The sequence below is a fragment of the Manis pentadactyla genome, chromosome 10 (assembly GCF_030020395.1).
Source record: "Manis pentadactyla isolate mManPen7 chromosome 10, mManPen7.hap1, whole genome shotgun sequence".
NCBI classification, from domain to species: domain Eukaryota; kingdom Metazoa; phylum Chordata; class Mammalia; order Pholidota; family Manidae; genus Manis; species Manis pentadactyla.
The window spans coordinates 19295955-19310562 of record NC_080028.1 but is presented as its reverse complement, the minus strand read 5'-3'; the positions used below and the strand labels follow the sequence as shown (position 1 = coordinate 19310562).

At 33.2% G+C, this 14608-nt stretch overlaps 1 protein-coding gene across 1 annotated transcript in view; it reads left to right on the top strand.

Moving 5' to 3' along the window:
* The window catches only part of UTP20 (UTP20 small subunit processome component), a 93351-nt gene that overhangs the window by 59352 nt on the left and 19391 nt on the right, over window positions 1-14608 (top strand). The window contains exons 30-43 of the mRNA XM_036891443.2: window positions 46-263; window positions 798-942; window positions 2164-2251; window positions 3088-3231; window positions 3427-3477; window positions 3581-3733; window positions 4936-5091; window positions 5436-5576; window positions 6028-6165; window positions 9139-9278; window positions 9529-9611; window positions 11955-12271; window positions 13351-13490; window positions 13714-13870. Of these exons, the coding sequence (XP_036747338.2) occupies window positions 46-263; window positions 798-942; window positions 2164-2251; window positions 3088-3231; window positions 3427-3477; window positions 3581-3733; window positions 4936-5091; window positions 5436-5576; window positions 6028-6165; window positions 9139-9278; window positions 9529-9611; window positions 11955-12271; window positions 13351-13490; window positions 13714-13870 (2071 nt within the window). The remainder of the gene's footprint in view (window positions 1-45; window positions 264-797; window positions 943-2163; window positions 2252-3087; window positions 3232-3426; window positions 3478-3580; window positions 3734-4935; window positions 5092-5435; window positions 5577-6027; window positions 6166-9138; window positions 9279-9528; window positions 9612-11954; window positions 12272-13350; window positions 13491-13713; window positions 13871-14608) is intronic.

Below are 14608 nucleotides of genomic sequence, written 5' to 3'. Positions count from 1 at the left end.
TAAACATGTTGAGAAATAAGACAACTCCTGATATTTTTCTTGCAGGTATTTCCCTTTTCTGGCTAAACAGAAACCTGGGCACCCAGAATGTGATATCCTGACCAATGTTTTTGCAATTCTGTCAGCAAAGAATCTCTCTGAAGCCACAGCCAGTATTGTGATGGACATAGCTGATGACCTTCTTAACCTTCCAGATTTTGAGCCCACGGAAACAGTTTTGAGCTTGCCAGTAACTGGATGCATATACCCAAAAAGTGCAGATGGTATGTATGCTGTATAAAGCAAATGATTCTTAGATTTCTAAAGTACCATTTGTTCTCTCAGGTGGAAAAAGTCAATAGAATTTGACTCTTTTAATAACTTACGCTATTAAAAAATTTTCTTTTCTTTAGGAATGAATACCTGCTTATATAAACTGAATTTTCTTTGCAGTGTTAGAAATTCAGGTAATTTATACTCCAGAAAACTCAACTATCCTCCAGGAAATTATCAGTTGGTTTCAACTGTCATGTCTCTGAATTCTTCCTACTATATAATCCTAATTCTTTTACTGCTAACACAAGTGGCTTAAATAAAGCCTTAGGGGTCTGTTACATAAATTTTCAATTTGGTTAATGGTAATTTTTAATTTGGCTATTTTGACTAAGAAGAAAGTTATTTAATCCTTAGAGTTGATAGTTAATAAATTTTCATGCTTTGAGTGCTTTCCTTATCTGTCATTATAAAGATATTGTACAGTTCCCTTTAAGAGAATAGTTAAAAAGTAAAACCAAAACATTTGTCACTATTTATTTCAGAGTCTATCACAGTAGGAGGACGATTAATTCTACCTCATGTACCTGCAATTCTCCAGTATCTAAGCAAAACCACAATAAGTACAGAAAAGGTGAAAAAGAAAAAGAATAGGGTACAACTCAGTAAAGAACTTGGCATTCTTTCAAAGTAAGTGTTACACTGGTTCTCAAAAGATAATATTACCATCTGTAGTTTTAATTTTTCTAAATTATACATTGTTTTTTAGTTGGTTTGATGTGGTCCTAAGAATCTGTAAAGGTCCTCAGAATTTTTAATGCCCTCCATTTTTGAGTTCATATAGAATTCTCTTGCTCTGCCACAATATTCATTAGAAACCTTTTTGGCATCTGATTTATAAAAGACATTTCAAAGAGAACAGAGTTTTCAAAATTCTAAAGTAGACTAGTAGATTTGCTTGTTTAGCCTTTGCATATTTTGATCAGTTAAAATTTTGAGTTATGTGATATCACATAGTTTTGAATTTCTAGTTTAATTAAAAAAAAGAATTAGTTTAAAAGAGCAGGTTGTTTTGTTTTTTTGAGTCAAGATCTTGCAAGGATTTTTAAAGATTCTCTTTCTCATTTAGACCTAGTAGTATATAATTGTGATTTCTATAAAGTGCAAAGTTGGTAAACCTGAGTGCAAAAAAATTAGTCTATTTTAAAGTTTAAATGGTTACAGGGCTTAGTTGTTTAAAGTTTTTTTTTCTGTTACCTTCAGCAACAACAAAAAATGATATATTAAATCTTCCAGGAACTTCTTTTAGATGTGTTACTTATATTATTGTATTCTAAGTTATACAAAATGGGAAACTGTACTAAATACACTCATTAAATTTTATCACAGGCTATGTGGTAGTGAACAGGTAACGGGAGATCGAGCACAAGGAAGACCATGATCTGAAAGACCTGCTCTACCCCTTCCTGGCTGTGTGATGTCCACTTCTCTTGAGTCCCCGTTTTCTCTGGGCAAACAGGGCTAATGATTCCTACAGTGTAGGGCTGTTGTGGGAGTTAAACTGGATACTATACATAAAGCCTTAAATAAATCATGGCACTTAAAAATGTTCTTTTCTTGCAAAATAAGAAATTACTAATTGCCAGATTACATAGTATTAGAGTTTACTATAACCCACCTATAATATCTGATGTTACAAAAGAAATAGACTAATAGCCATGAGCCCTGAGTTGGAGAGAAATAAGAGTGGGCACTGCGGAGGGACTGATGGAAACTTTTTATATATGCACACACACTTAAATGCCAAGTGTCTTTCATCACTGATGATTTTCTACAAAACGTTTAACTTCTCAGAGTAATACTTTTAACTTGTCTATATTGCTTACATGTCATTTTTTTTTCCCTCTCTAGGATCAGCAAGTTTATGAAAAACAAGGAACAAAGTTCTCTACTTATTACTCTTCTTCTTCCGTTCCTCCACCGTGGCAATATTTCTCAGGTATAAGTTCACAGGACATTTACTTGGTCCTTGAAGGGGCAGTTTACTATTAGATTGGTTTGCAAACAAAAATTTTATTGGTTAGATCATGTGGAAAGACTTTATACAGAAATGTAAATTGAAAATAGAGGAGAAAAATTGGGACAGAAATAGGAATGGTCGCAGGCAACATAGTGGAGACACCATCATCTACCATAATGGTAGAAGTGTTAGCCCTTTATTTTTCCTTTTTTTAGTTCCTAATCCATTTCTGGTTTTTTTTCCCCTCTCTGACTGATCAGTAACAAATCTGGAACCCAAGAAGTGCATTGTATAATCCTAAATGTGGGTCACAGTGGCAAAACTGAATGAAAAGTCAGACTGATTTAAATATTCAGTCAGAGTAAAGAGTTTCTGATATAATTTTTAAACTCTAGATCAGCCTTGATTAAAAGAGTCTTTCAATGGCTCAGACTCATTTATAAAACCTTTCTTATACTGAACATCTCTGACCACACAGTAAGTCAGTTTAGAAAACCACAGATCTACCAACAATCAAAAGTGTATATTTCTCTTCTGTAAGATAATTTTTCTTTGGCTCTTTTTTGACTGGAGAGTAGAAGAAATTATGTTTCGAAACCACACATATTTTCTCTTAGAATTAAAAGAAAAACTTTTAATGGACATTATTGTCGGTTTTATGTTAAATTGAAATGCTAAGAACTTTTAAAAGACTATACAGTAACATTTCCAATACTTCTTATTTATAATTACTTGTTTTCTGTGTTATATTAAAACCAAGTTGACCAGTTTAACAAATTACTGAAATATATTTTCTCTTAATATTTTGTCTTAAGGATACAGAGGGTGATATTTTGGTGACAGTACAAAACCTGTTAAAACATTGTCTGGAGCCTACAAGCTTCCTCAAGCCTCTGGCAAAACTCTTCTCAGTTGTTAAGAACAAGTTATCAAGACAATTGCTTTGTACAGTTTTCCAGGTCTGTAATACTCATTTTTATCCCAAATCACCTCTTTTTAAAAAACTATGACATGTAAAGCATATTTGCAGCTTTCTTGGTGCCAATATCATTTTTATATATAAATTTGAGTGGGGGCAGGGTTAAAGGGAGGAGAGCAGGAAAGTTAAAGTTTTATCTAACAGGTTTTTTTTATTCTTTCTGTTTTCTTTTTAGACTCTTTCTGATTTTGACAGTGGATTAAAATATATTACTGATGTTGTCAAGGTAAGAAAGAAAATCTTATTTCTCTCTTGCTTCAAAAGTTATCATTTTTGTTTAAGATTTTTATATACCTTCATTTATATGGTTTCAATGGCATTTCTTGTAGCTTAACGCCTTTGATCAAAGACATCTTGATGATATCAACTTTGATGTTCGCTTCTCAACATTCCAGACCATCACCTCTTATATTAAAGAGATGCAAACTGTGGATGTTAACTACCTAATTCCAGTTATGCATAATTGTTTTTATAATCTGGAGGTAGGTTTTTACAGCAAAAATTTTAATTTTTTAAATTGTTTTGATAATACAGCTACATGATCCAAAAACTTAATTTGTGTTTTGAGAGGGACAAATGTCTTTAGTACAGTTTCTCTTGCAGAATATTTTCTTTGGCAAAGATTATATTGTTATTCTCACAATTTGAAAGACAAATACTTTGAATAAAATTGTATATGTGGAAGTACTTTGAAAAGTCGAAAAGCTATGTACTAGTATAAACAAATCCATAGAGATAGAAAGTAAATTAGTGGTTACCTGGGGCTGCATGGGGAGGAAGGAATGAGGTGACTTCTTACCAGTACAGGGTTCCTTTTGGGAGTGACAACAGTGTTCTGAAATTAGATAATGGTAATGGTTACACAGCCTTGTGAATATACTAAAAAATCAATGAGTTGTACACTTTAAAAGGATGAATTTTAGAGTATGACAGTTGTATTTCAATTTTTTGAAGTTAACCTTATTATTTGACAGTTTGCCCTCTTTTATATAGTAGAAATTAAAGGTTTGGACTGTATTAGGTACCATGTTACTGAACTGAATTAAAATCCAAAAATGGGGAAACTGAAACCCTTGATTAGTAATTATAAAGTGGCATCAATAATCTCTTTGTGGTGCTTTATTGTTAGTTATCTGATACTAAGGACTGTGTAATATATGAAAAGTAATCTCCCCATTTGGGATTCATTCTTCATATATCCTGTCAAATGCCAACACAGGAATTCTAAATCACGGCTGTTGGCTGAGTTGGGCATACTTTGTCTGCATTTACTACCTGCATTCACTACCTGCATTCCTCAAACCAGGAACTCTAGTGCAACTAACCAGAATTTTACCAGTCAACTGTGTCATTTTCAGTGATTACCTGATACTGACTATTGAAAACTAGCTTTAGTGAACCTTTTATTCTTTTTGGTTTGAGAAGTAAAACTAATTAAAAGTCTGTTTCATGGTATTTTATGAAATCAAGTATACTTTTCAGTAAGCATGACTTTTCTAAGTTGTTTATTATATTCCTCACAATCCTATGTTTGGTTCTTTCTTAAATATATGGAGTAGTTGTGGGAAGCTTCTTAGAAATTTTTACACAGAGCAGTGGCAAAATTTTGTGAACTATTTCATTGGGAAATAATATTCCATATTATAGTTCTTACACAGAATTTGGTTTTTTTTCCTGCTTCCAGCTAGGAGACATGTCTTTAAGTGATAATGCCAGCATATGCTTGATGAGTATCATCAAAAAGCTAGCTGCCTTGAATGTCACAGAGAAAGAATATAGAGAAATCATTCATCGTTCACTCCTGGAGAAACTGAGGAAAGGATTGAAGAGTCAGACAGAGGTACTGGGGTTTGCAGCCATAACTTTGTCTTCTAAATACTACTATCTGTGGATTTTAGTTTTGTTTTTATTTTTCCCTACTTCTTCTGTTATGTAGAAAAGCAGTCAGACTTAGTACATTTAGTTAAAATACTTGATTGTGTAAACATTCACCAGACTTTTAACAGGCAAGTGGGAATAGAAAGGAGAGTAATGACTTCTAATTTCATATAGCTTGTTTTTATAGTGGGAATGTTTCACCTTAAAAAACATTTTAATGGCTTTTTATGTTTTTCTTCATATTATCTAAGAGGCAAGTTCTTTTTAAAGTAAAAAAAAATGTTTTTCTCAACTTAATATTTGCAGAGTTTTCAACAGGATTATACCACACTGCTTTCCTGTTTAATTCAAACCTTTCCAAATAAACCAGAATTTAAAGACTTGGTACAGCTTACTGATTGCCGTGATCCAGAAATGGACTTCTTTGAGAATATGAAGCACATTCAGGTAAGAAGACAATTCTGCTTTTTTTCCTCTGTCTATAAAATAAGCATTTCAGACAGTTGTGTCTCATTTAAAAGGGTACATTTTAATTTTCCAAAAAATTTTGAGCTTCTCATTCCTTTGTCTTCATGATCATCAGTCAGATTTGCATAGAAAATTATCATATCCTGGGGTCTGATTGCTTTGGTAGTATCACAAACCACAGAAACAGTGTCACCTTTCTCTGCCATTTCCTAGAAAGTTTAAATGCTTTAGTATCTATTGTTAAACAAATGCTATAGATTGTATCTCTGGAAGCAAATCAAGGCACAGTGTTAACATGTGTTGCTCATATAACACGTGGACAGTATTTCACTCCTTTAATCCTTTCTTGGAAAAGGAACATGATACTGAAATGGAGCTGGTTATAGCTGCATTTTTTCAGGAACTAATTCATATTTTATCTAACTCATAGATACACAGAAGAGCAAGAGCCTTGAAGAAACTGGCAAAACAACTAATGGAAGGCAAAGTTGTACTGTCTTCTAAATCTCTTCAGAATTACATCATGCCTTATGCTATGACTCCAATTTTTGATGAGAAAATGCTCAAGGTAGGGCATTAGATCTAGAAATCAATAAGCCTCTACTCATACCATGACACACTTTTCCAAAATTTATATGGGATTGGTGTCATCTAAATTGATGTTGTCATCATAATTAGAGCCTTAGAATAATTATAAAGCCCTTAGTATTGTGCCTGAGACATAGAACATGCTCTGTAAATGGTGCTATTATTTTTATTTTCATTGTTATTAGTTCACAGAGGCCAACCACAAAATTTTTCCCCTCTTAGAAGTGATCACATTAAGATGATATACTTTTCTTTTGTATCATAGGACTTAATTCTGGTGAACTCCACTAATTAGTAGAATTATTGCTTTCCCAGTTGCTCATAAGAGATTAAATAAAATAGTGTTTATCTTTTCTTTGGTACTATATTAGATAAAGGCACTATTCTAAGTACTTTAATTTGTAATTCTACTTCATCCTCACCACATCTTAACCCTGTGAGGTAGGCACTGTTTTCACTATTTTACAGGAGAACAAACTGAGAATAAGTGAGGTTGTATAACTTTCTCAGACACACAGAGTCAGAACTGGTGTTTGAACTTAGAGACTGCCTTCACCATTATACTACATAGTGCCTAGAATAATGCCTGGCACATGGTAAAGACCTGATAAATACTTAAGTGTTTAGATTAATGAAACATGATACTCAGAAACTCAACTCTGATTGAGGTAATTTCAGGATTTATGACTCGAATTTATATTGTATTGATTACATGATCTTCTGCAAAAGTAGGTTTCCTCTGTTTCAGAATATTCAAAAATTTTTAAAGAATTACCTAAGTAAATAAAAGAATACTCCCTTAATTCCAGTTTAAAGTGCCAGTAAGCCCAACCAACTCAGAGTTTGATGGTAGTAAAATAGGAAGAGGTGGAGATACACAGAAGAGGTGTAAATGGAAAAAACAAATTATATTTAGCTTTGCTTGGTGTTAGCAAGGTATATCTTTTTATAATGTTTGATTTTTAACCTATTTGTGACTTTGTATTTAAAGTTGGTTTCTGGTAGGTAGCATATAGCTGGATCTTGCTTTTTTTATCCATTCTGACAGTCTGCCTTTTAGATGGCTTTAGACCATTTACACATGACGTGATTATTAATAGGGTTGGGTTTTAATCTTTGATCTTATTATTTATTTTCCATTTGTCCCATTTCTTTTTCTCTTTTCCCTTTTGTTTTATTGAATTGGATATTTTTTAATGATTTTATTTTCTCTCTGTTGGCTTATTGATTAACATAGAGCTATTTTCCTTTTCTAGATTTTACTTCTACATTAGTTTTAAACCACACAGTACATTGTTGTTATTTCTGTCAATTATCTTTTAAGGAGATCTTTAAAAATAAGGAAAAGAATTTCATCTTTGCTTACATATTTATAATTTCCAGTGCTCTTCATTCCTATGTATAGATCCATATATTCATTTTACATCATTTTACTGCTGATGGGAAGACTTCCTTTAAATTTTTTATAGTTCAGGTCTACTGGTGATTAATTCTTTCAGCTATTATTTGTCTTTCATCTCTGTTTTTGAAAGATAATGTTTCTGAGTATGGAATTCTAGATCAACAGGTTTTTTCTTTCAGTTATTTAAAGATATTGCTCTGCTGTTTTCTGGTTCATATAATTTCTAACAAGAAGTCATTCTTTGTTCATCTGAGTGTAATGTATCTTTTTTTCCTTTCTGGCTCTCTTTAGAATTTTCTTTTTATCACTGGTTTTAAGCAATTTGATTATGATGTGCCTTACTGTAGTTTCCGTCATGTTTCTTGTGCTTGGGGTTCATTCAGCTTCTTGAGTCTGGATTTGTAGTGTTCACCAAAGTTGGAAATTCTGGTCACTAGTTCTTCAAAGATATATTCAGGTCACCTTCTTTCCTTGGAGACCTGAGTGTATATTAGGCCATTTGAAGTTATCCCATAACTCACTGAGGCTCTTTTTATAATAGCTTTTTTTTCTGGGTTTTGTTTCATTTTTCTGTTGCTGTCTTCAAGTTCACTAATCTTTTCTTCTACAGTGTGTGATATGCTTTTAATTCCATCCATTGTATCTTCCCTTTCAGAATTATCTCTTCCAGTTCTAGATGTTCAGTGTGGGCCTTTTTATATCTTACATGGCTCTCCTTAATATGCTTGCTAACTTTTAAGGTACTTTTCTCCTTAACTTTCCTCTCCCTTCTCAATCATATGGAGTGTAATTATATCAATTATTTTACTGTCTTTGTCTAATAAGTCTATCATCTGTGTCATTTCTGGGTCTGTTTCTAGTGGTTTATTTTTCTTCTCATTTGAGATATGTTTGTGCTTCTTTGTATGCCTCTGCAGCTTTTCTTTCTGTGTAGCTCTCTCCATTCTTGTCCACTGCCCTATGGACTCCATCTGTTGCAGCCTCAACTCTGCCTCCTTAACTTGCGGAGACCACTGGGCCTTAGTGATTTCAGGTAATTATAAGGTACACTTCATTTTGTTTCCTTTTTCTCAGGAAGCACTCTTCTGCACTCTTTGATGTCCAAATCTGAAAACTGTTGTTTCACATATTTTTGTCTACTTTTCTGTTTTAAAGTGTGATGGTAAGTCCAGTCCCATCATCTCCATCATGGTATGAAAAAGATGTCTCCAAGGTAGTGTACTTTTGAATGCTGAGTAGTGCAATCTGTAGGTAACTTTGTCATTTATCAACTTTTACACATCGAATTTATTTCATTCACAGTTTGTAGGCTTGAACCCATCAGGGAAGTTTAAGTGAAAAATGTGTTAATATCCTTAATTAAAGGAAGGTGTCATTCCTTTAACTGACAGCATCTTTACCTAGACCTGGGGTAAATAGAGTATAGTTTGAGCATTCTTTCATTTCTGTAATTGTTGACCACCTACTAAGTTTTTCAGTGTACCAAGTTAGCTCTGTATTTTACGAGCAAATGCTTGTTCTATGTTGATATTCTTAATTTGTTTTTTACAGCATGAAAATATAACTGTTGCTGCCACAGAGGTTATTGGAGCTATTTGCAAACATCTCTCTTGGTCAGCATATATATATTACTTGAAACATTTCATTCATGTGTTACAGACAGGACAGACCAATCAAAAGTTGGGTGTCAGGTATGGTCATACTTCTTATTTTTGTTTTGTTTTAAAATGTAAATTTTGGATTATTTCCTGAGATAGTCTTTCTGTAATCTTAGTTTATATTTACCTTGCATTAATGAGGTTTATGCTAATGCTTGCTGAAGTCAAAAGTATCTAAAACTGGTAAAAATAATTTTAATGTTTATAAATCTTCAGATTTCCTCTCCTTTTAGTTATCAGATATTAATCAAATGAACGTTTCTGTGTACCTTTTTTTAAACAGTTTGCTAGTAACAGTACTAGAAGCATTCCACTTTGACCACAGAACTCTTGAAGAACAAATGAGAAAAATTCAGAACAAAGAAAGTAAGTTTTTAAAACTCTTAAACCAGATTTCCATCCTATTCTTGGATAATTTGTGGTGAATTAAAGATGGCAAAATTCAGCATATTCCCTTTTTCTGCTCTTGTAGCAGCAGCCAGTGAATGAGTTAGAAGGCAGTTAAAATGAATGGTTTGCATATTCTTGTGAAAACTTACTTAATAATAGAGAGGGCCAGTCTAGATTTTAAGGGTGAAAAAAATCTGAGCTGCAGATTACATAGAAGTCCAGTTTTATCACCTACATGTATGGAAGGAGCATTAAACAATAAATTCAGAGAAAGTACAAGAAAAGAATTAAACCTTAGAGCAACAATTAAATATGAAGTAGATACAATAAGAAAGGATCATCAAAGCTAAAAATAGATACTTGAAAAGATTATGTCAACCAAGAAAAGGAGGCAAAACTGAAAAAGAACAAAGGCCTTTTGTTTGGAGTCTCAGAATTGCAATTTGGGGATTACAGATTAAGAGTAACCAGAAAAGTGTCCCACTCGTGAGGAACACTGGGATTTTTTATGAGAAAAAGAAGGTGATGGGGGGTGTAATTACATGTCTTAGATAAAGAAGAGAAAATTTTAAAAATTGTTAATTTGGTGTTAACTGATCCACTTTTGATTACCTTTTGATTGATGATATTCGTGCTGTTAAACAAAACTATTCTTGGGATACATTAGTTAACTATTCTGTTACCATAAAAGTTCTTATGAACAGTTTTATGGTCTGAATACCAGTTCTATCAGATTTTATGAGCAACTACTTATAAAAGAATTACTGATTCTGGCCCTGTTCAGTAGTTCACTAGTTAGGAAAATGGAGTTTCAAAATGGAATCTCTCATGTCCAGAAATTTTATACAGTTCCACAGTTATAATTGGCAAACCTCTGACAAGATTGATCAGTGAAGTTAGAAAGCATAATAAACAATATTAGGAATTTTTTTAAAGGTTGCAGTTAAATGAAGAAGATAAAATTATGATCCTTGTTCATTATAAATACTTGGGTGAATTGTACAAATTCTTAGAAAAATAAAATACAATAATAGACTTTAGAAGAAATAGAAAATCTGGATGGATCTCTAACCACTAAAGAAATTAAACATCGTTAAAAACCTTTTGATAAAAATGCAAGACTCAGACTGTTTTATAGGCAAGTTCTACAGATATTCAAGGAAATGGGTAATTTCAACCTTACACTGGCTATTTCTATCCCAGATGACTGAAAAAAGAAGTTCCCGCTAACTCTTAACATTAGTGAAATTGGTTACTGGAATTTAACACATTAGCATACAAAATAATGTGATCATCTAAGTAGACACAGAGGAAATATTTAATTAAATTCAATATTCATGATAAATGTGATTATCAGATAACAAATAGAAATTTCCTTAAATATTAAGAGATGTCTTTAAAAACCTAATGCAACATCATAATCAATGGTAAAGGATACACTGAACTAGAGATTTTAGCCACACAGAAAAATAAGTAAAAGAATGAACACTTAAGTGGTCTATGGTATTTATCCTAATTCTTTCAGCTAAAGACATTGAAATATTCTGGCCTTCACTTTGTACTTCCTACATTCCCCAGTGTTCTTCCTACTCAAAATTTTCTAATTCTTTGATTCATTATGGTAAAATCACTCTAGAGCCATACTAATAGAAAAGACTTTGAATCTGTAGGAACCATTTGTGTTTTAAACAATGTACTAAAGCCTCATAACAATTTATCTTCAATCAGTTGAATCCGCATTTTGCATAAACAGAAACATTAAAAAATTAAAATAATTTGCTTAACTTTCTCTTTTCTTCTTAGATATGGCTTAAGTTGGAAACATTTTTGAGTACCTACGAGTTGGGCTTTTATAGACGTTATCTCATTTATCCTCATAAGAATCTTACAGGAACCCTAGTTATTGGTTACCCTCTGTTTTTGATGTGAGATACTAAGGTTCAGAAATGTAAAGTAAAAACTTAGCTGCTATTATGATTTTCATGCTCATGAATGTAGGTCTTTGCTTTTGGAAATAACATTTTGGAGGCTTTCTTTTGGTTCAAACCTTCCTATCACCTAGCCTCCCAATGTGTCCCAAAGTATCCTGTACTTGCTATTCCACTTTTATAATTGCCAGTTTACTTAACTGTGTTCCTCACTAAACTCTAAACTGTAAAAAAGCAAAAAAAAAAAAAAAAACCCATAACCCTCTCATTTATTACTGTTTCCTCAGTACTTAATCTTGTCTGCCCATAGTTGGTGACCAGGTATTTTTTATTGGATGTTGGTGGGAAAAGCTACTTAACACAACTGTGTTGTTTTCTTATTTGATTTAAGGTGACACTTGTTATTTACTAAACATAGACACAATAGAAGGGACTGAGTTGCCAGAGCATGAACCGATGGAATCAGAGCATATGGATGAGAACGAGAAGGAAAATAAATGTGAGAGTTCGTCATACAGCAATGAAGAACGGGGAAACCCTGACCCAGCTGACTGTGATGGAACATCAGCTAAGGAATCTGAGTGTGTTACGAAGTCCATCTCTTTCCTTCCTCGGAATAAGGAAGAATTGGAGAGAACAATTAAAAATATCCAAGGAACCATAACTGGAGACATCCTACCCAGGCTACATAAATGTCTGGCATCTACGGTAATCATTCTCTTTGGAGCCCAGCAGGTCTGTGGAACTCTGGTGTTTGTGGAGCCCTGTCAGACCAAGTCTCCTGACTGTTTTTGGTTGACTTCAGCTCTTGGATTTTCATCTATCTCAGCATTTCACAGTTCATCTCCTTTCTCTTTTCTCATCATCTTCAGGTTCATGTGCTGCAACTAGGCAGTAGCGTTTGTTCCTTCTTTATGATTTAAGTATGGTAGACATATGCTTTTCTATCTCCAAAGTAGATATTAAGAAGACTCCCATTTCCAAAAAAGCTTATGAAAAGTTAGAGTATGTTTCCCTTTCCAACTTCTTGGCCATTTCTGTACTGTTCAGAATTCATCTTCCCCCTGGTTAACAGTGATAACATTTAGTAGTGGATTCTCATGAAACTGGAGCCTTTCCTTCTCAGCATAAAACATGATTAGGCAAACTGTGGCTCATGGACTGAATCTAGTCTACAGACTGTCTTTGTAAATAAAGTTTTATTGGAACACAGTTAAACTCATTCATTTACACAATGTCTAATTCTGCTTGTGCATTACCAAGGCAGAGCTTAGTATCTTCAACAGAGATCATAACACCCAAATACTTACTGTCTGGCCCTCTACAGAAAAAAATTGCCATCCCCTGGTATAAAATACTGACTTGATCATTTTGTGTCTTTATGAATCTTATTTGAGGCACTGTATTTCTTATGTACTCTATTTCTTACATCACTCACACACGTGAAGTCCCAATAGACACAAATTTGATTTTTATATATTTCATAGCATTCTTAACCCACATCAGTGAAAACTTGGCTTTATTGTTTTTTCTGGTTGCTTCTTTGGAAAAAAAAAACTTTCTTACTCTAATTTTTTATATACATATATATACACACACACACATACACATAATTTTTAGAGACCTATTGTCATATTGCATAATTTAATTTGTTTTTTAAGACACTAAACTTAGATATGGACATAAGCTATATCAAAAGAGTTTACCTTCCAAGTGTAAGGTTGCAATGTTGTTAGGTCCTTGATCCATTTATTTTCATTTTAGTTTAACCTAAGTTTTTCTTACAGACTAAAAGGGAAGAAGAACACAAGCTCATAAAATCCAAGGTTGTGAATGATGAGGAAGTAGCTCGAGTTCCTTTAGCTTTTGCCATGGTTAAACTGATGCAGTCCCTTCCACAGGAAGTTATGGAAGCCAATCTGCCAAGGTATGCAGTGTGACAAATCAGGAAAATTCAGTGAAACTCAAAAATTGATTCTTCTTGACTTTTAAACCTCTTTTGTGAGGAAGAGGAAAAGTACTATCACAGTTTGCTGTAGTTTAGAGTCCTAAGTGGGAAATTTGATTTATGAACAATTAAGCAAAAGGATGTGAATGTCTTAATTTGCTTGTGTTTTTTGTTAGTCATTTTTCAATTTCTCACTTTCTAGTATTCTGCTGAAAGTGTGTGCCCTCCTCAAAAACAGAGCACAGGAAATCAGAGACATTGCACGTAACACCCTTGCAAAAATTATAGAAGATCTGGGCGTGCACTACCTACAATATGTTTTAAAAGAATTACAGTCTACCCTTGTCCGTGGATATCAGGTAAATCCATATTCAGTTGGGTTAAAGTTCAAATATTTGCAGTTTGAACACTGTAAGTCATGATGTTTGGGATCTATCTTCAGTAATGTTGATCCATGGAGATAACAATTAAGACTATTCAAAAGTTTCTATCAGTATTTTAAAAATTGGTTTTTTTTTCTAAAACCTCCTATACTTGATTTTTGTAAAGATCCTTATAAGCCTGGGTTACATAACCTTTCTTTTTCTCTCAAATCACTTGATACCAAGTTTCATGTTCTCAAGAGTTCTTAAAAATTTTCTTTTTGAAAACATATTGAATATATTGCCACAAATGTAAACAATAAAGAACATACACATTTGTTTAAGTGTTGAAACATACAGTAAGATCTTCAGATGAATACAAACCTCTTTGAGTAGTTTACATGACTCGCTCCTCACTACTCCAGGTGTGGGCCCTGGACAAGTGCCATCAGCAGCAAGTGGGGTCTTATTAGAAATGCATAGTTTAAGGCCCTACACCTAAAATGCAGTATCTGCCATTTAATAAGATCCCTGAATTTGAGAAGCATTGTGGCTTATTCTTTTCAAGAACCCAGTCAAGACTCCAGGTAGTCAGCTTTACTGGCTGTATCCTGATTTGTTCATAGGTAATGTTCCTATTCTATAGGTTACGTAACAAGTCTAACATGCTAAAAATACAGTATCCATTTTGACTATCTCTCTTTGTATAGTTTTTAATTAAAAATGATAGTTTTA